This window comes from Oncorhynchus gorbuscha, linkage group LG11 (assembly GCF_021184085.1).
Source record: "Oncorhynchus gorbuscha isolate QuinsamMale2020 ecotype Even-year linkage group LG11, OgorEven_v1.0, whole genome shotgun sequence".
Classification (NCBI taxonomy): Eukaryota; Metazoa; Chordata; class Actinopteri; order Salmoniformes; family Salmonidae; genus Oncorhynchus; species Oncorhynchus gorbuscha.
Genome location: NC_060183.1, coordinates 38,566,860 through 38,592,946, shown reverse-complemented (window position 1 = coordinate 38,592,946; position 26,087 = coordinate 38,566,860). Strand labels below are relative to the sequence as shown.

At 43.4% G+C, this 26,087-nt stretch overlaps 1 protein-coding gene across 4 annotated transcripts in view; it reads left to right on the top strand.

The window, feature by feature from the left end:
- itga1 (integrin, alpha 1) overlaps positions 1 to 26,087 on the top strand; it is a 68,272-nt gene that overhangs the window by 33,092 nt on the left and 9,093 nt on the right. For 3 of the 4 annotated variants that reach the window (XM_046369552.1, XM_046369556.1, XM_046369555.1), the window contains 17 exons: positions 4,543 to 4,663; positions 8,893 to 9,005; positions 10,336 to 10,424; positions 11,165 to 11,279; positions 12,400 to 12,527; positions 13,419 to 13,567; positions 13,717 to 13,867; positions 14,367 to 14,541; positions 14,876 to 14,949; positions 17,770 to 17,914; positions 19,075 to 19,217; positions 19,690 to 19,833; positions 20,181 to 20,441; positions 20,733 to 20,863; positions 21,994 to 22,169; positions 22,421 to 22,566; positions 25,664 to 25,771. In XM_046369552.1, the coding sequence (XP_046225508.1) occupies positions 4,543 to 4,663; positions 8,893 to 9,005; positions 10,336 to 10,424; positions 11,165 to 11,279; positions 12,400 to 12,527; positions 13,419 to 13,567; positions 13,717 to 13,867; positions 14,367 to 14,541; positions 14,876 to 14,949; positions 17,770 to 17,914; positions 19,075 to 19,217; positions 19,690 to 19,833; positions 20,181 to 20,441; positions 20,733 to 20,863; positions 21,994 to 22,169; positions 22,421 to 22,566; positions 25,664 to 25,771 (2,369 nt within the window). The remainder of the gene's footprint in view (positions 1 to 4,542; positions 4,664 to 8,892; positions 9,006 to 10,335; positions 10,425 to 11,164; positions 11,280 to 12,399; positions 12,528 to 13,418; positions 13,568 to 13,716; positions 13,868 to 14,366; positions 14,542 to 14,875; positions 14,950 to 17,769; positions 17,915 to 19,074; positions 19,218 to 19,689; positions 19,834 to 20,180; positions 20,442 to 20,732; positions 20,864 to 21,993; positions 22,170 to 22,420; positions 22,567 to 25,663; positions 25,772 to 26,087) is intronic. The other variant, XM_046369554.1, reaches the window with a different exon arrangement.

The following is a 26,087-nucleotide window of genomic DNA, read 5'->3' as shown; positions in this document are numbered from 1 at the left end:
TAAGATTAGTATAGGTTTTCTTACGGGACGACACATGGGGCCCCGACCCCACGTTTGGGAACCACTGTACTAACCTATGCTGGTAGACAAGTCAAGATCATGGGATGGTTTTAAAAATGGCCTTTTGTCTGGCATCTCGCAAACACACTGTCAACAGCGTCTCTAGTTGTCTACTTGAGCCGACTCCGAGCTGGGGTAGTTCGTTTCACGTCTCAGGCCCTCGGCCTGTGTCGCGAGAGGGCGGAGTTAGCCATTTGAATGTGCTTGTAAAAAGGCAAATCTGGGGGACGCAGGCGAACATAACGAACAAACCACTGTTCATGATTCCAATTATTCGCAAAGAGGCAGGCGCGATTAGAACTCGGTCAGATCAAGAGTATAAGCGTTCTGAGCTTTGATCCAACCTGGGAGAATTATTTAGACGTTGACCAGTAATTGACTTTCTTTATTGTGTACAACATACAACATTTGCTTATTTTAAAATGACCGAGGCCCAGTTGCAATGTGGCTTTCGGAAGTTAATAGTTGTATCCCTTTGGAGAAAATCACTTACTGCTTGAGGAATAAGTTAAAGACATTTTACAGAATTTGGCAACCTTTTATTGACTACATGGAGAATCTCCCCTCACATCTCATTGATTGAATCTATATATAATCCTCACATAATGTTTCACACGTAATGTATAATATGTAGCCTACGGCAGGTGATCCAATGTCTCGTTATTTTTTTATTTTTTATTTTTTTATTTTAAATATTTTTTATTATTGTATGTTTGTTTATATGACTATAATTACAATTTATTTTTGTTACGTTCGTCTGTTACTTTCACTTTGTCCTATCGTTGTCTAATATCTTTTCACTTTTGTTTTGAATGTTCTTAATTGGAAAATGCAAAAAATTTAAATAAAATAAAAATTACAATTTTTTTTTTTTTTTTTAAATGACCGAGGCCCGGACTTCAGGGGCCTCTTGAGAAGTTACGTCCCAGCCTGCGTGTCTTCTACCTTTTAAAGCTTTTACTCAATCAAGAGCATTGTTGTCCACAAATGTCCTCAAATGTGATCACCATGTTACCCACCACACGTCTTTCATTTGGTTAAGATCTGTTTGTGAGCTTGGGGGTGGCACTAGGCTGTTAGGCCCTATCACCGTGTAACCTGCAACACCGTGTCTTATTTGATTATGGGATGTGTAAATGACTTACTCCTCCATCCTGTGCTCAGTGTCCAGAGACGATGGATATGAGATTGGTTATTCTGGGAGCCACTTCAGGGTATATCTGTGCCTTTTGGCCGTCTTTGGCCGACGATTTGGGAGCTAGATACACACGATGAGCTTCCTCTGCAGTCTCCGATGTAGCTTGTAAACAACAGACTTTGGTGGCATCCCAAATGGCACCATATTCCCTATGTAGTGAAATACTTTTGACTAGAGTCCTATGGGCCCTGTTCAAAAGTAGGGCACCATGTAGGGAATAGGGTGTCATTTGGGATGCCACCAAAGTCTGTTGTTTACAAGCCACATCGGAAATTGCAGAGGAAGCTCATCATGTGTATCCAGCTCCCAAATCATCTCATACCCCCCAAATAAAACGTCTGCTCCCAAAGACAACAGAGACCGATGATGACCAGCCATAATGTCCGAGCGGATGTTCACAGGGGCATTCAGGTCAGACAGGGGTGGTGCAAAGAACAGCTCTCTAGCAAAACAGAGACTGATGAACATCCACATCCATGATGACTACAGGCAGGGCCATTCAAACTGTTCTCCTCGTCCCCAGGCTAATTGCATACGGAACCGACTTGCTTCCGAGCTACAGTAAGGGAGGAAGTCTGGTTTTGTGAGACTGGGACAGAGGTGATGCCAAGAAAACGGAGCCTGATTATAAGACCAAACGTGTCCAGTCGTGTCATGGGGATGTGCTGTATTCACAGAGGTGATGCAAAGACAGGATAGACTCAGGACAGAGTACAGCTCGTTCTCAAACAATGTTGCTTCCTAAGATAACCCCTCAAACTCAGGACAGAGGTGGTGGTGGTGGTGATGCAAAGAAAAAGGGAGACTGATGAGCAACCACGTATCGTTTGGTCTCAGGGAGTTGGGAGCATTCACACTCAGGAAAGAGAAGAGCTGGTGCAACGAGAATGGCTCGTTTTGGAGGAAGGGCCATGGTGTCTGAGTTGCTGCAGTGGACAGACCACTTAATATGTTTAATTAAGAGGCCTCTATAAAAGGCCTGTTGGACAGAATGTGCGCCACCAAAGTAGATGAAGCACTGGAACTGGAGAGTGGCCTGGGAATGGGAACACTTACAGTACATACCGTGAGCTTTGTAAGGAAGGCCTGTGGCTAACTGGTTGCACATGAACCATTCATATTAACCATGTCTGCTCTGCGACACACACTAGAGTAGAGTGCTGTACAGTACACTGATCCCTCTGTTTGCTTCTGTTTGTCTGTTACAAATACATCATGGACTAACCCAGCAAACCAAAATGGGTTCTGTGAATGTTCCCAGAACATTCATTAGGTTGCCCCAAAAAGTTCTAATAACGTAAAAACTGTCCAGTTGTGATGGTGATTATATAATGTTTGTATAAAACATTCGCCTGATGTTGCAAGAACGTTCCCAGAACACATTTGGTCTGTTCCTTAAAGATTCCCAGAATATTTCAAGGTTGTGGGAACATTAGGAGAACATTGCTGTAATGTTTTCTCAGAACCATTTCTATTGCTCCCACATTTTCTTTTGTGGCAGTATGTTCTAAAACCATTACTAGGATTGTGTTATTACATTACCTGGAAACCCAATAAGAACCATAGGGAAATGTTCCGTGGTGGTTGTTACAGACGTTGTGCACAACATTAGTGAACGCTATGAGAACTTTCCCAAGAATATTTCATTTGAAACGCTTTCTGGAAGAAGAAAAAACATTTTTTTATGAAAAACATTATTTGAATGATAAAAGCCTAACTAGAACGTAATGGGAATTTCAATTCATGTCCAGGGAATGTTCCCGGGTGTGCTGGGAAGGCTTCCTGCATGGGTCTGTGTCTAACCCCAAGTGTAGTATAAAGTGACTATGAACTCCCACAGCTGATCTCCATATACTGTAGGCTACTACAGTATGTTATTGGGATGTTTGGCTGTGGGATGTTCAATCATACTCATTAGAGGACAAGTGTCCTCTGTGAGTTACTGTGTTTGGTCTTCGTGTTTCGTCACCCCTACTAACCTGTTTCTTGGCCCACGTTGCAGTGAGCTGCTAATCCTAAAGTCTCCCTCACGAATCCGGGAATTTAATACAATACTCTGTGTCAAGGGTGCGTAACTGGTGGCAGGGAAGTCAAACGCAGGAGAGCAGAACTTGGTAAATAGCCGGAGCCGTTTAATGTACATCACTACCGGTATACAAAAATAACAAAGCACATGGGCACAAGATCCGTCTCGCACCAGTCACAGAAAGCACACATACTTACAATAAACAATTCCCGACAAGGACATGGGGGGGAAACAGAGGGAAAATATACAACATGTAATTAGGGAATTGAAACCAGGTGAGTGAAGACAAGACAAAACAAATGGAACAAGAAAAATGGATCGGTGATGGCTAGAAGGCCGGTGACGTCGACCGCCGAACAAGGAGAGGAACAGACGTGACACTGAAATTCACAAAAAAATGAAAAGGCAATGAGATGTATCGTCGAGGACTGCATTTAGATATTTAGCGACTATGTATTTTAGTTCAGGAGCTCAGTAGCATACTGAGGATGGGGTCTGGAGAAGAAGTCATTGTGCTAGAGCAAGGGGTATTCAACTCGTGCCCTACGAGGTCCAGATCCTGCTGGTTTTCTGTTCTACCTGTTAATTGCACCCACATGGTGTCCTTGTTCTAAATCGGTCCCAATGGGGGGGAAATGCAGTGGAACTGGCTTCGACATCCAGGGTTGAGTAAGGAGGGTCCTAGAAAGTCAATGTCAATGGAGGTGGAGGGGGTCTCTGACAGACATAATTCTCTTATGATGACATTGCTCTGGCTTCTTTTGACACTGGAAGGGCACTCTCTGTACAGTAGATAGGGTTATGATATCCATATTTGACTCCCATCCCTAGCACCTTTTGTATTCTGAACAATTCAATGCACAATGCTTTATTTGCATGACAAACATTACATTTGTATCGCCATAGCAACAATATAACAGAAAAAAAAGTTTAGAAAATGTTTTGATAAACCCATGGAACATCTTTTATAAAACAAAAGTTTTATAAAAAGAAGTGGGGAAAGTAAACAGTTTGTATTTGTGCAACTGGCTTTTTATTGCTTCTTGTTTGTTTCCTGAAACATATTGTATAAATATTCATGCATATCTTCTTTTTCTGCTTGCCAATAACTTCTCTGTAAATATGAATTTCATTGATACTGCAATATTTTGTTTTACACAAAAGTATAATAACATTATACTTGTTAAAAGCTTATAGCTCTTTTCTCCAATGAGACATGTTTGATTGCTCTGTAGTAACAAGTTACATTTTCTTGCAGCGTTGCTACCGTGTGTGTTCTCCTTTAACGTGGATGACAAGAATGGGCTGAATTTCCATGGTTCGCTGGAGGACATGTTTGGATACTCAGTCCAGCAGTTTGAGAACAGTGAAGGGAAATGGTGAGTCAACTCATGTTATCCTCCACATAGTGATAGTTTTCTTTGAAATACTTAAGCTGCCCTTGATTTAGTTTGGTTCCATGGATGGAACCAATGGAATAGTCCCAAAGGTGTAAAAAGCTAACTCTGCCCATCTGGCACTCCAGGCAGGCTCAATGAAATGCTCAAAGTATTTAAGGGGCTATCAGTTGCTACATCCATTTTTGGACTTTTAATGGTATTCAAATTCCAATTCTCTTCAATGATTTTCAATTAGTAGCATTTCAAATTGGAATTGTTTACTTTCTGAAATGACTGGAATTTAAATGGAATTGACAGTAGTTTGGTTTCCTGTTAACAAGACAACTTCAACATTGAGACATCTTAAAATACTGACTGCATTACATGACTCATGGGTCCCTCCCTGTAACGTTGACTGTTTCTACTATTTTCAAACATCTTTACCAAAATCACAAAAAAAAAAGTTATGTAAGGCACATGGTTTTATCTAGAACCCTTTACACAAGAACAGTTTTTGGAAGGAAGGGTTCTTTTGAATATTCTTTGGAAGTCAAGAAGGGTTCTGCATAGAACCATATAATACTTTGGTCTCGAGTGTCGGATACATTTTTACTCGACATTGACTCGGTCTCGGACAATTTGTACTCGTCATTTCTCCTCGAGACCAGCAGAATAAATCATACAGCTTAAACAGCTTCCATTCAATCAGCATATAAAACCACTTCGCCAGGCCAAATACCGTATGTACGCTCCTTTCGCGAAACATGAATATCTTATCGCCTATTAACCTGCGAAGCGCAACATTACTCGTAACCTTACTGTTCTTTACTTTCGTTGAAAAACATCCTAAACCCTTGTCGCGCTCGTCATAATTTCCTTGGTTCGCTGGTAGGGAAGAGTGGGGGTGGTTGTTTGAAAGTTGCACGCTCACTATTAATAAGGGGAGACATAGGCACCAACACGGATAATGCTACCAACAACCATAACCACATTGCTTACACAACCTATGGTAACCTACAAAAACACAACCATTAGTCTAAGCATTTCCCAATCGAAATGTACAACTACTACTACCGTGATACTCAGCAGAAAGCACTTCAATTCGGCAGGCAGACCGGTGCACTGGTCACCGGGTTATCGACTCGTCCTGCAGCCCAATTAGCCACTCAAAACGTTCTTGAGCCGCAACAAATCTGCTCATTTAGCTGATTTGCTTTCCATACATCCACTCCTTCGGACAAACCCGCTCATACTCCTGTCGCCATATTGGGCTGCATCTACCCATACTTGACACAAAGTGATTGGTTGATTCCACTGCCACTCCAAAGTTCTGCCCTAATACAGTGGAATGCCGGAGGCCTTCTATCTAGCTTCTGATGGCGTGGTTAATGGCTGATTTAGCTAGCTATACTAAACAAAAATATAAACGCAACATGTAAAGTGTTGGTCGCATGATTTCATGAGCTGAAATACAATTTCCCAGAAATGTTCCATACACACAAAAAGCTTATTTCTCTCAAATGTTTTTGTACAAATTTGTTTACATCCCTGTTAATGAGCATTTCTCAATTGGCAAGATAATCCATCGACCTGACAGGTGTGGCATATCAAGAAGCTGATTAAACAGCATGATCACTACACAGGTGCACCTTGTGCTGCAGACAATAAAAGGCCACTCTAAAATGTGCAGTTTTGTCACACAAGTTTTGCGGGTACGTGTAATTGGCATGCTGACTGCAGGAATGTCCACCAGAGCTGTTGCCAGAGAATTGAAAGTTAATTTCTCTATCATAAGCCGCCTCCAATGTCGTTTTAGAGAACTTGGCAGTACGACCATGTGTAACCATGCCAGCTCAGGACCTCCGCATCTGGCTTCTTCACCGGATAGCTGATTAAACTGAAGAGTATTCCTGTATGTATTAAAACCTAATTCTGATTGACTGGGCCTTGCTCCCCAGTGGGTGGGCCTATGCCCACCCAAAGCTACGCCCCTGCACAGGCATGTGAAATCCATAGATTAGGGCCTAATTAATTCATTTCAATTGACTGATTTCCTTACATGAACTGTAACTCGGTAAAATATTTGAAATTGTTGCATATTGCGTTTATATTTTTGTTCAATATATTCCTTTCCAACAAAAACTGAAGATTCAATCAGAACATAATTGAAAAGAATAATGTCATAATAAAAATAATAATTAGACTAATAAGGCTGGTGGAACCATTCATAGAGGTTTCTAGGAAGAACCCTCCAAGGTTAAAAGGGTTCTTGGTAGGACCCTTCATAGACGGTTCTTGGAAGAAACTTTAGATGTTAAACTGGTTCTCGGCAAAACCCTTCATAGAGGGTTCTAGGTAAAACCATATACAGGCTGTTCTTTGAAGATCCCTACATAGATGGTTCTATGTCGAACCCTCTGCAAAGGGTTCTACCCAGCACCAAAAAAGGGTTCCCCAATGGGGACAAACTGAAGAACCCTGTATGGTTCTACTTAGCACCTGTTTTTTCTAAGAGTGTAGTCCTGTGGTCAAGACACTGGCTCAAATAAAGAGTCCCTCTCTCCCTCCCTCCATCCCTCCAAGTGTATCAGTTAGGCCTGCAGCTTAACACCGTCTGTCTCATAAAGACAGAGCCCCCCCCCCCCCCTCTGTTAAGTGGAAACAACCCACCAGAGTATGCACCCAGTCTGCCAGTAAAGGCACTGTGAAACCACGTGTCTGTGGGCCCTCTCTTAATTTTATGAAGGAGCACATTTTTACATGCTAGTTAACTCAGTCTGCCTCCCTTTAGAGAAAGGTACAGTCCCCCACAGACAGAGAGACAGCCGGTCCCTACACTACGCCACTAGAGGCTCAAACATTGTGATCCCGGCCCCTAAATAACTAGCTCACTATCCCCATTTTTTGTTACATGCTAGTAAACTACATCTGCCTCATTTAGAGAAATGAACAGTCCACCTCAGACAGAGAGACAGCCGGTCTGTATAGTTCTCTACTGGAGTCCCTTACAGTGTGACCCTGGCCCCTAACTAACTAGCTCACTATCCCCATACATTCAGCTGGAATGGGCTTGTTAAGCTCATATGGGATCAGTTACGGTGATTTAGTCCTTCCCAATCAGCAGGAGCAACTGTGACGATGAACGATCCCACAGCTTTCTCGTGTAGATAAGGCTCCTATAGGCCCAATTACTCTCACTTATACACAGATACCATTGTGTAACGAGTGACCAGGGCTATATGTTCCGATATCCATATTGGCGTACCACTTTAAGGCATTTTCACACTGTCAATTTCACACAGTGATAATGTAAAGAAAGACCTGATAGTTCCAGTTAAATTATATTAACCAGATACCTATGTATACGATTGATGAAGATATGATCCTTCCATTATACATACTAGCATACCTTAGAATGCATGGCTATATCATAGCTTCATTCTAAGAAAAGTATGCTAGTAGTATGTATGTGTGGATATTGGAACAGAGCCTTTATTTGGGTTGGTAGTTCACAGAAACCTCGATTGGAGACAAAGGGAGAGAGAGATTGTGTCTCGATGCCTGTGTCACTTAACCTGGGTTACTGTAGATGTGAGGTGAGTTATCAATCACAGATGGCACGGCCCCGATTGAAGGCTCTCATTTAGAGTGAGTGCTGTCGCTGAAAGTGAGCCAGGCCCAGTGTGGATCAGGCACAGATGTCTGTTCTCTGTGCAGTGTGTCACTGTCACTGTGAGCTTTGAGATGATGACTGATTGTGTTCCCGCTGGTGGCACCCTCTTTAGTTAATCAGCGGTCATTAGGAGAGTGGAATGTTAATTAGGCAAACTGTTTACGTGCTAGCAGATAACTAGCTCAGCTTAGCGTTATATCATACCCACAAGATTTCGGGTAAGAGAGAACCAGCACTGGACCACACAGATTACACTCACAACAACAGAGCCCAGCTAACAAGCTGTACTCCGATGTAAAAGCATGAGTTATTCGCTCAGAAATACATAAACAATGTTATGACGAGTAAACATAGTAGGGGTAAAGTGCTAAATTGTGTACTTTCCACTGCACAACAAGCATTTTAGATCATTTTTGTAATACATTTAAATGGCCTTTTTTGTGGGAAAACACAAAACCCAACGCTAGGTTGTTGAGAGGAACTCTAGTTGTTGCTTTTATGTTTATGCTGGGTGGGTATGGAATACTAACCTCTTCCCTTGTTTCTGTCTTTAAAGGGTACTTATCGGTTCTCCATTGGCCGGCCAGCCAGCCAAACGGACTGGAGATGTCTACAAATGCCCTGTGGATCGAGGACCAAACCCTAAATGTATCAAACTGGAGCTGCCTGGTGAGCCCTCGTTTACAGTGTGTGTATGTGTTTGCATATGTGGGTTGCATGGGATTGCTATTGATACTCCCTCTATTAGCTGCGTCTGGGTTGAGGTTTTAGCAACCAAACACACAGCCTCGCATCGTCCAGTGTGCTGGTCTGGGACTCCCTGCCTTGTGTGCTGGACAGGACTTGAGCCAAAGCAGCAGCACAGGAAGACACCACATAAACAGGATTTGAATGTCTCATCTCATTCACTCATAATTATATCATGCTAACCAGATAAACCCGCATGCCGCCTCTGCTGCATGCGCGTCGTTCACCATCCCTCGGGGCTTCTGATGGCTCGATACTGAACAGGGTTGGGGGTCAATTCCATTTCAATGAAGTCGATTTAAGGAAGTGAACCCGAATTGACTGAATTGAAATGGAATTCACCCCCAACCCTGATACTGACTCACTCCCAAAAGGCAGGGTTGAGATGAATTAGGATTACTAAATCAATTTAGTGGAACAAAAATCAATTCATTTTGGGGATGTATTCAAATTCTGCAACACATTTTGTTGACATTATCTGTTGAATTGTCAAGTATTTTGATGTTTATACCTATTGTTTATGTATTTTTTTTTTATATACAGTTTATCTTTTGTAATGTTATCCGGTAAAATTATAAGAATATTTGTCCACCATTACAATCTGGTCATATACAGTGTGAGCCTGACATTGACTGTATTATGCTACAGCTTGACAGGGCCGTGCGTTGTTCTGCGGTCACTGGATGTGGCGTGAATTATGAGTACAGAGAGGGGACATTATGAGATTAGCCTGCATGATTCCCCATAAGACGTCTTTGAAAAATGCTTCTAGACAGAGAGCACGTTTGAATTATACATGGAATGCCATTTAGCAGACCCTTTTTAGCCAAAGAGACTTACAACAGTGTATTCACATACATTTGAGTATTTGTGACCCCCAGTCGGAATTGAACCCACAACCCCGGTGTAGCTAGAGCCATTATCTTACAACCACACAGGACAAATTCAGCACACGCTGCTAACTACGCTGCAGTATTTATGTTGGAAAACAAAAGGTGCGTGTCTGCTTAACGGTAAAGACGGTAGAAATAGCCCATAGCCTATGCATAATTATCTGAGGTAAATAAAATAGCTACATTTCAGTAGTGCACATCGTTAAAAGTGAGGTCCGGAGAGTTCCATGGTTCTGGAAGGCTCGTCTGACTTTCTGCCTATGGGAAAATGGACAGAGGAATTTGACCAGCTGTTCTTTCTCTTCAAGGACTCATTCTTTCTTTCACTGACTTTATTTATTTATTTCATATTTTCCCAGAAAACACAACAATTCCTAACTTACACGAAGTCAAGGATAACATGACCATGGGAACGACGCTGGTTACCAACCCTCAAGGAGGCTTTCTGGTAAGAGGCCATGTGGAAATCTAGATGTCAGCCCTGGACTGCAAGAGGCAGTACGGTTGTTACTATATGTAGAGCTGACATATATATCACACACCCACGCCAGTGGAGGCTGCTGAGGGGAGGACGGCTCATAATAATGGCTGGAAACGATCGAATGGAATGGGTTTGATGTATTCGCCGCCATTCCACTTACTCCAGCCATTACCACAAGCCCGTCCTCCCCAATTAAGGTGCCACCAACCTCCTCCTCCTCTCTCTCTCTCTCTCTCTCTCTCTCTCTCTCTCTCTCTCTCTCTCTCTCTCTCTCTCTCTCTCTCTCTCTCTCTCTCTCTCTCTCTCTCTCTCTCTCTCTCTCTCTCTCTCTCTCTCTCTCTCTCTGTGTGTGTCTCTGTCTAGAAGAATGGGTCTGAGTATTTATAATGATGACATAAGATATACATTACAAAGCCCGGATCTGACCAGAACTTTCCCCCTCTGCCACTTCACTGGGCTTGTACCTCACTGCTCATATAAGGACTGTTGACTAGAGAGTCCTAGCCGATCAGAAACTGTACTTCGGAGAGTCAGTTACTCCGAGTCCAGGTTAACCCAGTGAGCATGTGTGTGTAGCGTTCATGGTCTCATGATGAGGTAACGTTAGCACTGCTTCTTCAAGACGTTTCAGGGGGAATGTCCTAATGACCTTATTTCAGATTCCGCCGTGACCCGCGCGTGTGTGTGTGTGTACTATTTTCGTCCAGGCTTGTGGTCCCCAGTACGGCTACATGTGTGGTCAGCAGACGTACATCTCTGGGGTATGTACCAACGTCAGCTCAACCTTCCAGGTACTCAACTCCATCGCCCCGGCCGTGCAAGGTACAGGACAACAAAACACACACACACACACACCGAGAACTACAGTCAGACCAGTGCTGCATGATCCCTCACTTTGGTGTTCCTTTTACATCCTACCCCAGACAGACCAGTGCAGAGCTTTCTCTCTCTACACCCCCCCCCCCCGACCCATTCCTCTCTTCACCCCCTAACCAACCAAACCCCTCGAGCCACGTGGCCCAGAGAGAAACTTCGCTTGTGTACATAAGAGCATTCCACTGAGTGTAAACTACTCTCCAGTCTCTTACTGCCATGCATGCCCAAGTTAGGACAGATTTTGAGAGAGACTTGTCATCGCTGTCTTAACACTGCACATTGACAGCAAGAAGCCCAAACAGATATAATATTTGACTAAAACATAATCATTTCAAACCTTGTATACGATCACATTACAGTATGTCTCGCTATAATGCAGGGGGGGGGGGTACTTTGGAACAGATTTCCAGAAGTACAATCACTTGGAGCTGATTTGCTGGTGTTTTTATGGTATTTTATGTCCAACAAGAAGAACAAAAATTTGGTCAGAAAACTTTGGGGGGCCAAGTAAAATCACCCCGCAAGGCCACCAGTTGGGGAAACCCTGGTGTGGACTATTAAACCTCAGTATAGATGAGATACTGCTTTCCACCTCTGTGTAGTCTCACTCTCAGACACTGTATTAGACATGCATTCTAAGCACATTATCGTGTAGTCTGTGGCTGTGTTCCGATATCCATTCTGGCATACTGTACCACTTAGAATGCATGTCCAATAGAATGCATGTCCTCTGCTTTATTCTCAGTAGTATACTATGGTAGTGTGGATATTAGAACGAGGCCTCTTTTTTTTACAAGACTCAAGAGGGACTACTGTAGATGGGAGAGCTTCTGGGTATTGTAGTGTTCTCCCTCTCTTCACCTCTCTCCACTGCACAAACCAACTGTTTAATGCATTTATTGTATATAAACTGTTGGCAACTGCGGTTTTAACAGTTTAAACATTGACGTACAAAACACATGTCTGTTTCCCCAACTAAATTCTACATTGCGTGTAGTATGTGATATATTGGTTGTGTTACACAGATCATAACGGCCACATTATTTGAATCCCTCTTGTATTCCAGAGTGTGCCAAGGAGCTTGACATTGTCATGGTGCTTGACGGCTCCAATAGTATATGGCCATGGAACAGCATCATTGAGTTCCTGGTCAAGTTTCTGAAAAATATCGAAATTGGACCGAAACTGTCCCAGGTGATTTCTCCTTTCTGTATACTAGAGGGGAAAAAATGGGTAACACTTTAGATGACGGTACCTTTCGAAGAACCCCGTAGAAGGACCCGTTAAAAACACAGTATCAACTCTGGGACACGACTGAGAGAGGGACAGAAGGGAGCGATGGATAGAGAAAAGAGGAGGGACACGGAATAGAAAGATGCCAGCAGCAATCAATTGCAATTCGCTGTCTTTTAATTATGTAACAGCACAATATAATAATAATACTTCATTGCCTTGCCTTTGAGATACATGCATATACGATGATCATCTATTCATTACAGTCTCAGAACCACTGTTAAATCATCACTCATACTGTTATTAGTTTAAAAGTCCAAGGGCATTATGTGTTAAATAAAGGTTACTTAAAAATTAAAAATTAAAATGGGTTTTATGTGAATGGGGAGTTCTTTTTAGAATACCCCTGCCTCTGGAGAGGAGCTGGTTCACAGTGGTTTAGCTTAATGGTGAAATTACAGTTTTCCTCTGTGCTGCACTGGAAAATATTGTCCTACAAAGTTCTCCCTTTATAGATCCCATATTCCATAGCTGGATAAGTACCCATGCGTGCTATATAAAGAGAATGACATCACACTAGACTCACCAGACCAAACCACTTAGTCTTCTTTACCAGACTGTCTCGGAGTGTTGGAAGTGTTGGAAGTGTTGGAAGTGTTGGGAGTGTTGGGAGTGTTGGGAGTGTTGGAATGTGCCACGGGATGGGACAGTTAGAAAAGAGGGAACTGGAGAGAAGGGCAGAGAGTGAGATGAGGGTAAGGGAGGTTAAAGGAAAGAGGGCGAGTGAGATGAGGGCCAATTTGTACGTTCGAGTGAGTGTCGGTCTGTCTGAATACCGCCTTTTTGTTCCAGGTGGGCATTGTGTCGTATGGAGAGCAAGTCATTCACAATGTGAACCTCAGCCAGTTTAATAACACTCTATCCCTGCTGGGAAAAGTGATGAATCTTGAACAGCAACAGGGTGTCAGGACCATGACCTTCCTGGGTATCGACACGGCAAGGTGCAGTACAAGAGTCTGGTCCTGCTCAATTTACAAAAAATGTACTTAATTTAATTGCGTTCAGTTGAATTTACTGTTCCACTTCAGTTAAGTGTGTCTATTTCTTGTACAATGTGTGAAGTGAGTTAAAAATGATTTATGATTTTCAGGAAAGAGGCCTTCACCGTGGAGCGAGGGGCGCGGCCCGGGGTCAAGAAGGTCATGATAATTGTGACGGACGGAGAGTCACATGACTCTCATAACCTCAAAAATGTCACCGCAGACTGCGAGAAAGACGACATTGAGAGGTTCGGTATTGCAGTGAGTATAAGACCATCAAAACCATGATACCTCAATATTAATACCTCAAATAGCCTCACCACAGTAAAAGCTGTAACATACCTTTTAGTCAGGACAAGATCACAGTCACAGCCCTAACAGACCTCAAATAAACACACCGTCTCTCACGTAGTTTAGATGGTTTGGTATGAGGGTTGCAAAATCCCGGGAACTTTCCAAGAATTCTCAGATTTTCCAGAAATCCTGGTAAGAGGCTTCTATGAATCAGGAGAGAATAAACAGTATGGGAATCCTCCAACTAGGAGTCTGCAACTGGGAATCTTCCAGCCCGGGCAGGCCAAGAGTTATGGGTTCAAATCCTGTTCCCTACATGGACCACATTCTGTATATAGAGGACTGTTTTTCAGACTTGATATCGCCGTTGCGAATACGAATCTGTTCTTAGTTGACTTGCCTGTATAAATAACGGTTAGTTAAATAAATCCAATTTTAAAAAACGACACTATTTGTTTCCCTTCAGGTGCTTGGTGATTACAACAGGAACAACAGAAGCATCACTGAAGTGAAAAAGTTCATTGAGGAGATCAAGAACATCTCCAGCGATCCTGTGGGAGATCACTTCTTCAATGTGTCCGACGAGTTTGCCTTGCTCACCATCGTAGACGCTCTGGGAAGCAGGATCTTTGCCTTGGAAGGTAGGCTGAGCTGCTTTCTTCTAGTTAAATCGCGACGACATGCTTTGTGCTACTTTGATCTCAGCGACAACGGTGGCCAAGGGCGGGTTCTTCTCCGGAGCTGTGCTCGAGTTCTTCTCTACGTAGTGAAATAAAGAGAGATGAGATTGTGTTTTATACATCCCCAAGGGGGAAGTGAGTTATCATCCAAACAGCCACACAGTCGTACAATTTAGAAACAATAACGACATTAAAAACAGTCCGCAGACAGTTCCAATGAAAATGGATCAGTCAGAGTGATCGTATCGTAATGTGATCGTATAGTAATGGATCAATGTGAATGTGTTTTCCACAGCAACGTCAGGTAACTACACCTCGTCGTTTGAGATGGAGATGTCCCAGGCAGGATTTAGTGCCCACACCTCTAAGGTGAGTCCACATTGCCTACTGTTGTTTCCTTCTACTCCCGGGACGTATTCATTGCGCCGATTCTGTTGCAAAACGTTTCTTAAACGGAGTCAAAGTGAAGGGAGGAGGGACCTACATACATTTGTCCAATAGAGACTCTTGTTTTGCTCTGCTTGCTTCTGTTTGGTTCTGAAACGTTTTTTGTAATAAATACACCCCTGCTTTCATTTCCCCTTTCCCCTTTCCAACTAACTCCTTCTACCCCTGCTTTCCAACTATCCTATACTGTTAAAAGAAACAGTTGGAAAATATGCAACTAGGCTTTCCCAACACCCAAGGGCAACTAATTGCATAAATTTATCAAATGTTTTATGTTTCAAAATATTCTCTTTTAATAGTGTACTCCCACTGTCCTAGCCCACTGGGCTAAAGGGTGCAGCATATTGTATGCACACATGACTGTAAGTCGCTTTGGATAAAAGCGTCTGCTAAATGGCATATATTATTATTATTATATATTATATTGCCAAGGGGATCGGTTTCTAGGATATCCCGTTTGTGAATCTGTGAGTGCCCGCTGATCGGCCCCAGTCAGATACAGTACAGAACGACGGTGGGAGTTGCGTTATTCACTTGGCACAGACATCACTTCAACGTCTATTCCACGTTAGTCCAACGTTATTCCATTTAAATGAATTTCATGGAAATGACGTGGGAAACGATATTGATTCGAACGGTGTGTGTGGCCAGTGAGATCTTTCATTCACCGTCTTGTCTATCCCTGTGCTGGTTCACCATGGTCCATCTAAAGAGGGACCCTCTGTCCTCTCTTTCCTCTCCTCTCTCAGCCCAGAGAAATCTGTGCAGTGGGGGAGAGGAGAACTAACAAGAGATGCCTTTTCCGTGAGAGGATGTTCACTTTGAACAAACAAAACTTTTTTTTTCTTCTCCCAAACCTTATGTGCAGTCATCAGGCATTTCCCCTCTGTCGATGAGTTGGAGTGAACATGCACTACAAAAAAAGGGTTCCAAACGGGTTATTTGGTTCTCCCCATAGGAGAACCCTTTTTAGGGGAAAGGGTTCTACCTGGAACCAAAAGGGCTCTACCTAAACTTTTGGTTTCACCTCATTTTTTCATTCTGTCATAAAGAACACATGTTCAACTTAATAAAAAGCATGTTTTCCATCTCAAAAGGTAAAATAACATAAAAATGACTATAGTAAGTGCATGTTAACTGCCAAATAAAGTAACAAGGTTGACTGTAAAATGTTTGACAATTTGTTCTTAAATCAGCCAAAAATCCCATTGTGACAGTGTTCATGGAAGCGTTTTGTGGGCAACAGAGGGTGACAATTGAATGCAAGCTTCACAACAACAAAAAACGTAATCGTTAAAACATTCGTAGCCTGTTTATCTATGGGCAACAGGGTTGACATGTTCTTTTCAACCCGCTCAGTTTCCCACCACAAAACACCAGCTCACCTGCTTTTACTGAATTGACTATTAGATGTTCACTGTTTCTTTTGAAAAACATTTTTTTTAAGGAATAGTTTCACCATATTAAAACAAATGGACCCAAAAGGCACTTATTTCGTGGAACGACCCAGTTCCATCTTGTGAAATACTTTACCCTGTCCTGTCTTCCTGTATTCATGAAACGGGGTTCTGTGGGGGAAATGGCTACTTGACACTGTATTGCATTCAGACTTGATATCGTCGTTGCGAATATGAATCTGTTCTTAGTTGACTTGCCTGCATTGTGACAGTGGTCTTTCTCACTGTGGTCACTGGTCTGTTCAGCCTTCACTCAAATGAGCATTTCCACTTCCTGGGAGGGGTCTCTTCCTGTTTCCTGTGCTGTAGCATAATTGTCCCAAAGAGTTGGATGGAGGCCCTTAATGTCACTGCCCATGCTGTCACAGAAGACGACATTACAAAGACAGCAGATTAGCTTTCTAGTATCTCTACGAGCTGTTGTCTCATCTGACTCTTTAATTTTTTTATGTGCGCATTGATGCAATTTTTATTGAATTTTATTTCACCTTTATTTAACCAGGTAGGCTAGTTGAGAACAGGTTCTCATTTGCAACTGCGACCTGGCCAAGATAAAGCATAGTAGTGTGAACAGACAACACAGAGTTACACATGGAGTAAACAATTAACAAGTCAATAACACAGAGAAAAAAGGGGAGTCTATATACATTAGGAACAATGTGCTCTTGTCCGGACCTGCTTTTTTTCGGCCCTCTCTCTATCTCCCTCCCTCTCTACCGCACCTGCTGTCTCGACCTCTGAATGCTCGGCTATGAAAAGCCCACTGACATTTACTCCTGAGGTGCTGACCCGTTGCACCCTCTACAACCACTGTGATTATTATTTGACCCTGCTGCTTGTCAGTGAACGTTTGAACATCTTGAAGAACCATCTGGCCTTAATGGCCAGGTACTCTTCTAATCTCTACTTGGCACAACCAGAAGAGGACTGGCCATCCCTCAGAGCCTGGTTCCTCTCGAGGTTTCTTCCTAGGTTCCTGCCTTTTCTAGGGAGTTTTCCCCTAGCCACCGGGCTTCTACATCAGCATTTCTTGCTATTTGGGGTTTTAGGCAGGGTTTCTCTATGAGCTCCTTGTGACATCTGCTGATGTAAAAAAGGGCTTTGTAAATACACGTTATTATAGTCCTTAATACAAAATTATGTCTGTCACAGGTGTGTAGGTTTGGAAAAACAGAATGATTGAGAAGACAGATACTGTACATATTGTTGTACTCACATGGCTGAGGGAAATGTATTTTATAGTTGTTAAATAAATTCATTCATTCATTCATTCATTCATTCATAGGAGGGTGTGATGCTGGGAGCAGTGGGAGCGTATGAGTGGAACGGGACAGTAGTGATGCACACAGACCAGGGTACCATGGTTCCCCTAAACGCAGACTTCCATGACCCCCTGGACGAGAGGAAGGAGAGCCTGGCGGGGTATGTGGGTAAGTACAAACGACACACACACACAGCCTGGTGGGGTACGTGGGTAAAGTCCAGACCCGACCAGACAAACCACCCACATGGATGACACTGTATTTATTTACCTTTTTAAACCTTTATTTAACCATACATGGTTGTTTTATGACGTTGAATTCCTGCCCTGTCCTCTGTTGCTGTAGTTATCTATGTGTAAGTCTAGACCTACTGTTTTATATGAGCCACTCCACTCATGGCATTCCCTCAAGGGAATAAAAGATATATATATATTTGAATTGAAGACAGTTAAGAAGAACAGCTTCTTATTTAGATTACGGTACAATGACAACCTGTACAATAACAACCTGTACTAACACTTTGGAAACTGGACAGTGGGCTAAGTCCTTAGTGCCTTCCAGCTCCTGTATAAACAGCCCAGGGTAGCATGGTGGACTACCAGCCCCATTACTCTACAGTAGACAGAAACATGGTCTACGTCCCAACTGGTACCCTATTCCCTCTATACTGCACTTCTTATTTGACCAGGGCCCATAGGGCTCTAGTTAAGAGTAGTGCACTATGTAGGGAATTGGGTGCCATTTGGGACGCAGTTATGCTTATACTCCAGCTGAAATAACAGACCCGCGGGGCTTACAGTAGCCTACATCTCTTACTACCTTTTACGGGCTGTAGGGAAGACGCTGTGTGGGATTAAAGAATAATGTTATTTAAAAAAGGTGTCACGGAGAACAATCTGGGTGGCTGTTCGCCTCAGACCGGGCGAACACAAACACTGTGTGTGTCTGACATATCAACTGTCTGTGGTATAGTGTTCTTCAGAAAAACAAACCACACACACACACACACACTCATGCAGGCACACGCGCGCACACACACACACTCCTCTCTGTTCTCTGGTGTTTTACTGCTTCCTCTTAACAATGAGACTAAACTAAACTAATGCCAGGAGATCAATGTACTCAAATAACCCTCTAATAGAGTCTCTGTGTCCTTATGCTGTGTGTGTGTGTGTGTGTGTGTGTGTGTGTGTGTGTGTGTGTGTGTGTGTGTGTGTGTGTGTGTGTGTGTGTGTGTGTGTGTGTGTGTGTGTGTGTGTGTGTGTGTGTGTGTGTGTGTGTGTGTGTGTGTGTGTGTGTGTGTGTGTGTGTGTGTGCCCACCATGCAGGTTATGATGTGCAGTCGGCATCAACCCCTAATGGTGTATTATATATCACGGGTGCACCGCGGCACAACCACACAGGCAGAGTCATCGTGTACAAACTGGATGGGCAACACATCACAGTCACACAAGTGCTGAAAGGAGAGCAGGTGACCAATCCTCAAACCATCCGTCATCAATCTTCCACCACCGTCATCACGATGCGTTTCAAGCAGCATCTTTACGTTAATTACTGTAGTTGCTTTGTCAAACACATGGGTTAATGTGGTTAGACACAGCGGGTGTGGGAAGAGACTATACTTTTTTTTTTTACCAATGCAACAAGAAATAGTTTTAGGACATCTTTGGTATGCATTAGATAGAAATGAGATACTGCAAAGTGAGCGGAAAATAATGTACTCTGGAATTCACAAGAGTTCACTTATGTCGAGGCATTAGATCACGCAGTATTTCTACTTAATTTTGAGCATGGAATTGAGAAGAGGCTAAGTAAAGGTTTATATTAAAGCATGTATTTGGACTTACGGTTGAGTGGTTATAATGTAGTTTGACCCATGGACTATATAATCCAGGATTAGAAGTTCCACGCCCGTTCTATGGATCCTGTCTGTCTCCTTGTAGATTGGCTCCTACTTTGGCAGCGTTCTCCAGACGGTGGATGTTGACCAGGACTCGTACACAGACATCCTGCTGGTGGGAGCTCCTATGTACATGGGCCCAGAGAGGGAGGAACAGGGACAGGTGTACGTCTTCAAACTCAATGAGGTGTGTGGTGCACTGTGTGTGTCTTTGACCTGTCATCGTAAATTAAGTTCAATGAAAAATGCATTTCCGTGAAGGTTAATCAGTGAATGTAACTATCTAGTTGGAGATCAGACCTCGGGGATGTTTGTCTGATACAATACAAAGTCTCATTAGAAAAAAATATGGCATTGGATTAGAACAAGGGTCTGATGATGCTCAAACATTTGTCTCCCCCCCTTTGCTTGCTTCCTTCCTTCCTTCCTTCTCTCTCTCTCTCTCTCTCTCTCTCTCTCTCTCTCTCTTCTCTTCTCTTCTCTTCTCTTCTCTTCTCTTCTCTTCTCTCTCTCTCCATCACCCTACACCACCAGAAGGGCATGTTTGAGCACCAGGCCACGCTGAAGCCGGACAACCAAACATGTTGTACCTCGGCCCACTCCCATGGCTGCACCAACGTTCGCAAGAATGACCCGTGTGGCGCCCGTTTCGGCACCGCCATCGCCGAGGTCAGCGACCTGGACCTGGACGGAAACCGGGACGTGGCCATCGGGGCACCGTTCGAGAATGACCACAGAGGAGCCGTCTACATCTACCACGGAGCCAAGAAGACGATCAAGGAGAAATACGTCCAGGTGAAGAAAGAAAAGGCCAGGTGGTCAGGCTGTTCCCCGTCTGTGGAGTCTGGTGTCACCAGAAGTCAAAGGCCGGGCACATTCTAATGCCAGGAATGGAATGAATGGAACACATGTGAACCATATCCTCAGATTTCTCCCTCCACCAGCCACCACTGGTCCTCATCTGTAATCAATGTGTGGGATAGGGGTTTGTGGATGGACACTCTGCAGTAGATATGCAGTTACAGTAGATACCGTAGAAGTATTCCTGTTCGACCTCTGAATGTGTGTGTGCTGGTGTGGTTTCAGCGTATCCCAGGTCCTGGAGACGGGGTGAAGACTAAGTTCTTTGGCCAGTCAATCCATGGAGTCATGGACCTCAACGGAGATGGAATCATAGACGTTACCATCGGAGGTCTGGGAGGCGCTTCTCTGTTCTGGTGAGTGTTCAGTACCTCTGCGTTTAGAGTCAAAACATAAAATTCATGCCGCGCATGTAAGCAGGAACACACACACACACTCACTCTAGCACTCCACTTGAACTATTAGTAATAGCAGTAAGCTCATATCTCACACAACTGTATTATTATATCTTTAGCTCATCTATCAAAGACTGTCACTCTGGTTTACACAGCTGTGTCCCTCTCGGGATTTGAACCAACAACCCCCTCCTCTCTATGTTCAAACCCCCTGGCCCTCCTCTCCTCATAGAGTTCATGGAGCTGAACCCTCTTCACTCCTTTCCTCCCATCTCATATAACAGAGTTGAGCTCTCTACACACCACAGGGCCCCCATCCAGGGATCCCTCACACCCACTCAGTTTCTGCTGGAACGAGCCTAGCTGACCGGGGTTGACCAGGGCTGTGTGAAAAACTCCAAATCCCAGCAGGCAAAGATTTTAAAACATGATTTGGCAGCCCTTCCTCCTGGGCTCTTGGACCTCTGCTTAACAGAGCGGGGCTGTAGACTGTTGGAGAGTCACTCCCTAATTCCAGAGCGTCCATGGCAGTGGACGCTAACTGTGGCGCTAACAGTTTGATACTGCAGCTGTAGAACTCAGTTACGCCACGGAAACCAGTGACCTCCGTCATAATGGATTCCTTTGTAGAGCTGCCATGGGCCCGCGATGTGGTTTAGAGCGCGGTCGCAAACCTCTTTTCATGGAAGACATGAATAATGTGCTTCATATGTTCTATTTGGGGGTTACTTAAAAGGAATTGAAGCAGTTTTCCTTTTTTGGAAACGTGTATTAATGAAGTTTAATTCACAGGTCATTCATTTTTGCATCTTGAATGTGCCAGTTCCATGTGCTAATGCCGTGTTCAAAACAACTGGGAACTGGGAAATCTCCAACTTCAGTGCGTTTAAAACCACTGGGAACTAGGAGAAAAATGTGCACCGACTGGGATAAATCGATTTGACCGGTCATCCAACTCGGAATTCCAAGTCGGGAACTCGGGCCTCTTTCTAGAGCTCTGACTTTCCGACCTGAAGATCACTGACGTCATTATGTTTCCCGAGTTCCCAGTTGTTTTTGAACGCCGCATAAATCTGGTGTTTGTCATCCAGGTCCAAGGATGTTGCAGAGCTTTATGCCAACATGACCTTTGACCCGAGCAAGATCAACCTACAGCAGCCCTCTAAAGGCTGCATGTTGGGCGGGAGGGAAACTGCGTGTGTGAAGACCAGGGTCTGCTTCAGCTACAGCGTCAAGTCTGAGAAGGACGACACTAATTCGGGCACAGGTGAGAGTCTGATCAACCCCTTTCCTTTCATACAGTATGTTTACATGTTCACAGTGTAAATCTCCTTCAATAATATGCAGCGAATTAAAGCGGACTCTCGATACGAACAGTAAAAAGGAGTAAAATAGAAAGCTTTTATTTTGAGGTTGCTGTAGCTAACCCTAACCAGGATTTATAGAAAAACTAGGCATTTTGGGAAAGTTGCTGGAGTTTTTCAACCCTAATCATGACTGGTGTTTGTTGTGTTTCAGCCATTAAGTACAGCCTGACGCTGGACTCTCTGAGGGCGAAGTCGAGGGCTGCGTTCGTCAACATAGACGAGAAAAGTGAGAGGAAGGCCCAGGCCACCGCCAAGATCATAGACAATCTGTGTGTGGAGCATTTATTTGCCATGAAGGCAAGTAAATCCTTCCTCACCCAGCCTGGTCCACATGGAGAGAGAGAGAGAGAGAGAGAGAGAGAGAGAGAGAGAGAGAGAGAGAGATGCAGAAGGGAGTCTGGGGGGAGATGGAGAGAGAAAGACAACAGAGAAAGATAACAGCCCCATAGAAAAACACCTTTTCTTACATAGTTTAGTAGAACATTGCTAAATGGGTTACTGGCTGCAGATTTTGAACTAGAGAGGGGAAATGGGTTTCAGTTTGTAATTCTGATGGCGTCAGATAAAGCGTAGTGAAAGACAAGTGCCTTACCGTAATCAGCCTGGTTCCAGAACTTTTTATGCTTTATAGCCAACTCGTATCAACTATCATATGTTTGGCATGATAATGACCATTGCATTTGGGCAAAACAGCACAAACAGATTTGGCCCCTTCCTAAAGGACCATTAGAATCTCAGTGGGCCATTAGTATCTCAGTAGACCTCCTCAAGAGACTGGCTAGTGGATGTAGTGGATGGATGTATAGTATGGAGCCTAGTTGCTCTGGTATTTATTCAATGTAGGACAGCCTGGCCTCAAAGACGTAACATATTGAATGTAAATCTGTGATTCGCCTATGTTACACTCTTAGAAAAAAGGGTTCCAAAAGGGTTCTTCGGCTGTCCCCATAGGAGAACCCTTTTTGGTTCCAGGTAGAACCTGCAACCAAAAATAATTTTTCGAAGGGGTTTCTTTTGGTGAAAGCCGAAGAACCCTTTAAGGTTCTAGATAGAAAAAAAGGTGCCAATAGTGTACATTTGGTATGGTTGCATAAGAAGGAAGGTTGCTTAAGACAAAAATGAAAGGAAGGAAGTTGGTCGGGGAGGATGGATGTGTGGACGTTAATAATCTATCAAATTGATCACGGGGCGATCTGTATTCAATACCAGCAAGTCTTGAAATCATCGTCCATGTTTTCAATTTCACAACATCCTGGGGCGAGCCCCAAGAAAGGAAGTGCCCTGATGTCATCTAACCAAGGATAAAGCAGGCAAAAAATGCCAGTACTGGTGACATTGTGTGGAAGCTGTAGGCATTGTACTGGGGGCTTCGTTTTTTGTCTGTTGTCTTAGACAATACATTGACTGGCGGATTAATATTTTTGTTTTGTTTTTGGTGAACAGTTTTTCGAGGGATTTTTACTCCTAAACACGTTCTGTTATAGCCACAGACACGATTTAACCAGTTTTAAAGACTTCAGAGTGTTTTATATACACACATACTTATCATATGCATATACTATATTCCTGGCATGAGTAGCAGGACTTAGAAATGTTGTGCGATTTTTAACAAAAAGCTGCCTCCCTAAATATCATACAAATTGTAATTCATAACATATTATACGAAATGGTGGGAGGCAGTTTACATTTACTGTGTTACGTCTATCCCTGAGTCCAGGTTGGGTAGGAATATCTCCCTCCCTTGATCAAAGGGAAAAGGAAAACAACCACTTTTACAAAAGGCCCATTACTGTACATACAAACATTTCAGCTTAAAAGTGGCCTAAAAATAGATTCACTTTACATTGATTGTTAATTGTTCGATTGGTTGTTTTGTATCAGATAGTTGTACATTATACGGTTTTAGTGAGGAGGCCAGATGAAAAGAAGAGAGCTTTTAAACGACAGAAGACCTTGACTGTAATGGGAACCAGAGCTTTACTGATCAAAGCAAGGTGAAGAGAATGCCCCGACGACGACTATTGAGAGAGAGAGAGAGAGAGAGAGAGAGAGAGAGAGAGAGAGAGAGAGAGAGAGAGAGAGAGAGAGAGAGAGAGAGAGAGAGAGAGAGAGAGAGAGAGAGAGAGAGAGAGAGAGAGAGAGAGAGAGAGAGAGAGAGAGAGAGAGGCAGAGAGGCAGAGGGGGGTAGACATATGTTTGAGCGTCATCAGACCCTTGTTCTAAACCAATGCCATCTTTTTTTCTAATGAGACTTTGTATTGTATCAGACAAACATCCCCGAGGTCTGATCTCCAACTAGATAGTTACATTCACTTATTAACCTTCACAGAAATGCATTTTTCATTGAACTTAATTTACGATGACAGGTCAAAGACACACAGAGAGAGAGAGAGAGCTAGCTAGCTGGTGGAGGGTGCCGATGGAATTACAGGAAATGAAAACTCTCCGATGTCAGGAAGGGGGTCGCTAAAATGTTTTGAATGCAAGTTTTTTTTGGGGGGGGGGTCCCCCTAACAACATTTCACTTAGGGCCACCCAAAAGGCTAGGGCCAGCTCTGACTGTATATGTGGGTATGTATGTGGGTACACAGACCTGCTAGTCTACTGCGGCCCGTCATGATGAGTTCAGATTTTTGGTGGCCCCCACCCCCATCAAAGTTGCCCATCCCTGCTCTAGTGCATACAGTATCTTCAGTGGAGGAGGAGAGAGAGTGTGGAGTGACACACACACCACGTTCGATTCGATGTTTAGCAGCCGGTGAAGGGCAGGAGGTACGTTTGTAAATGAATTTGATCAAGCTACGTAGCCTCTTGTTTCCTTCTTGATGAATACATAAACCAAAAAATATTTAGTTGTTTATCTGTAATACTAGCCACCTAGCAATTGGATGAAGTTAGCTTTAGCTAGCCAGATAGATAGGTTTCCAACCTCCCAACCTCATAACTAGCCACCAAGCCATTTCAGGCTATCGCTCAAGTTAGATTAGCTTGTCTAACTATTTTAGCTGACATGCCTGCTGGAAATGTTGCTAAACTTTAGAAATTATAATTAAAATGACAGTTGAACAGGTATAAAGAGGTATACTTAGATAACCAATGCAGAGAAATAGACATATTTTTATTTATATATATATATATATATATATATATATATATATATATATATATATATATATATATATTTTTTTTTTTTACATAGAATGATGCATAACGATTATGTCTCTAGCTTACAGGTAAAGCTGTTTCAGATGTTTGAAAAATGCCAAATTATCCCTGATTCTCCAACCACCACCCCTCCCTCCTCACCTACATCACGCCCCGCTCTAAAATAAATGGTGCATGATGCCCCTGGATACATTGTACATGTAATTACATTAGCCCCTCCTCCCTTTAGGCTAAATTGGACTTCAGAGACCCAATCATGGTCTCCTTAGAGTTTGGCCTGGCTGAGGACACGGGTCCCGTCCTGGATGGAGATCTACCAACGTCACTGAACAAAACGGTAAAATAAACCACACTGCGCCAGATTTAACACACACACACACACACACACACACACACACACACACACACACACACACACACACACACACACACACACACACACACACACACACACACACACACACACACACACACACACACACACACACACACACACACACACACACACACACACACACACCAGTAACTTTTGGCTTGCCATGAATTGTGTATACCTTGGCTTGCTTGCCTCTGTAGCCACTAGAGGCCCTCACTGTGTGCACACATTGATTTCCTACCTTCCTGATTGGATTATACCTCAGCTATCACATAAT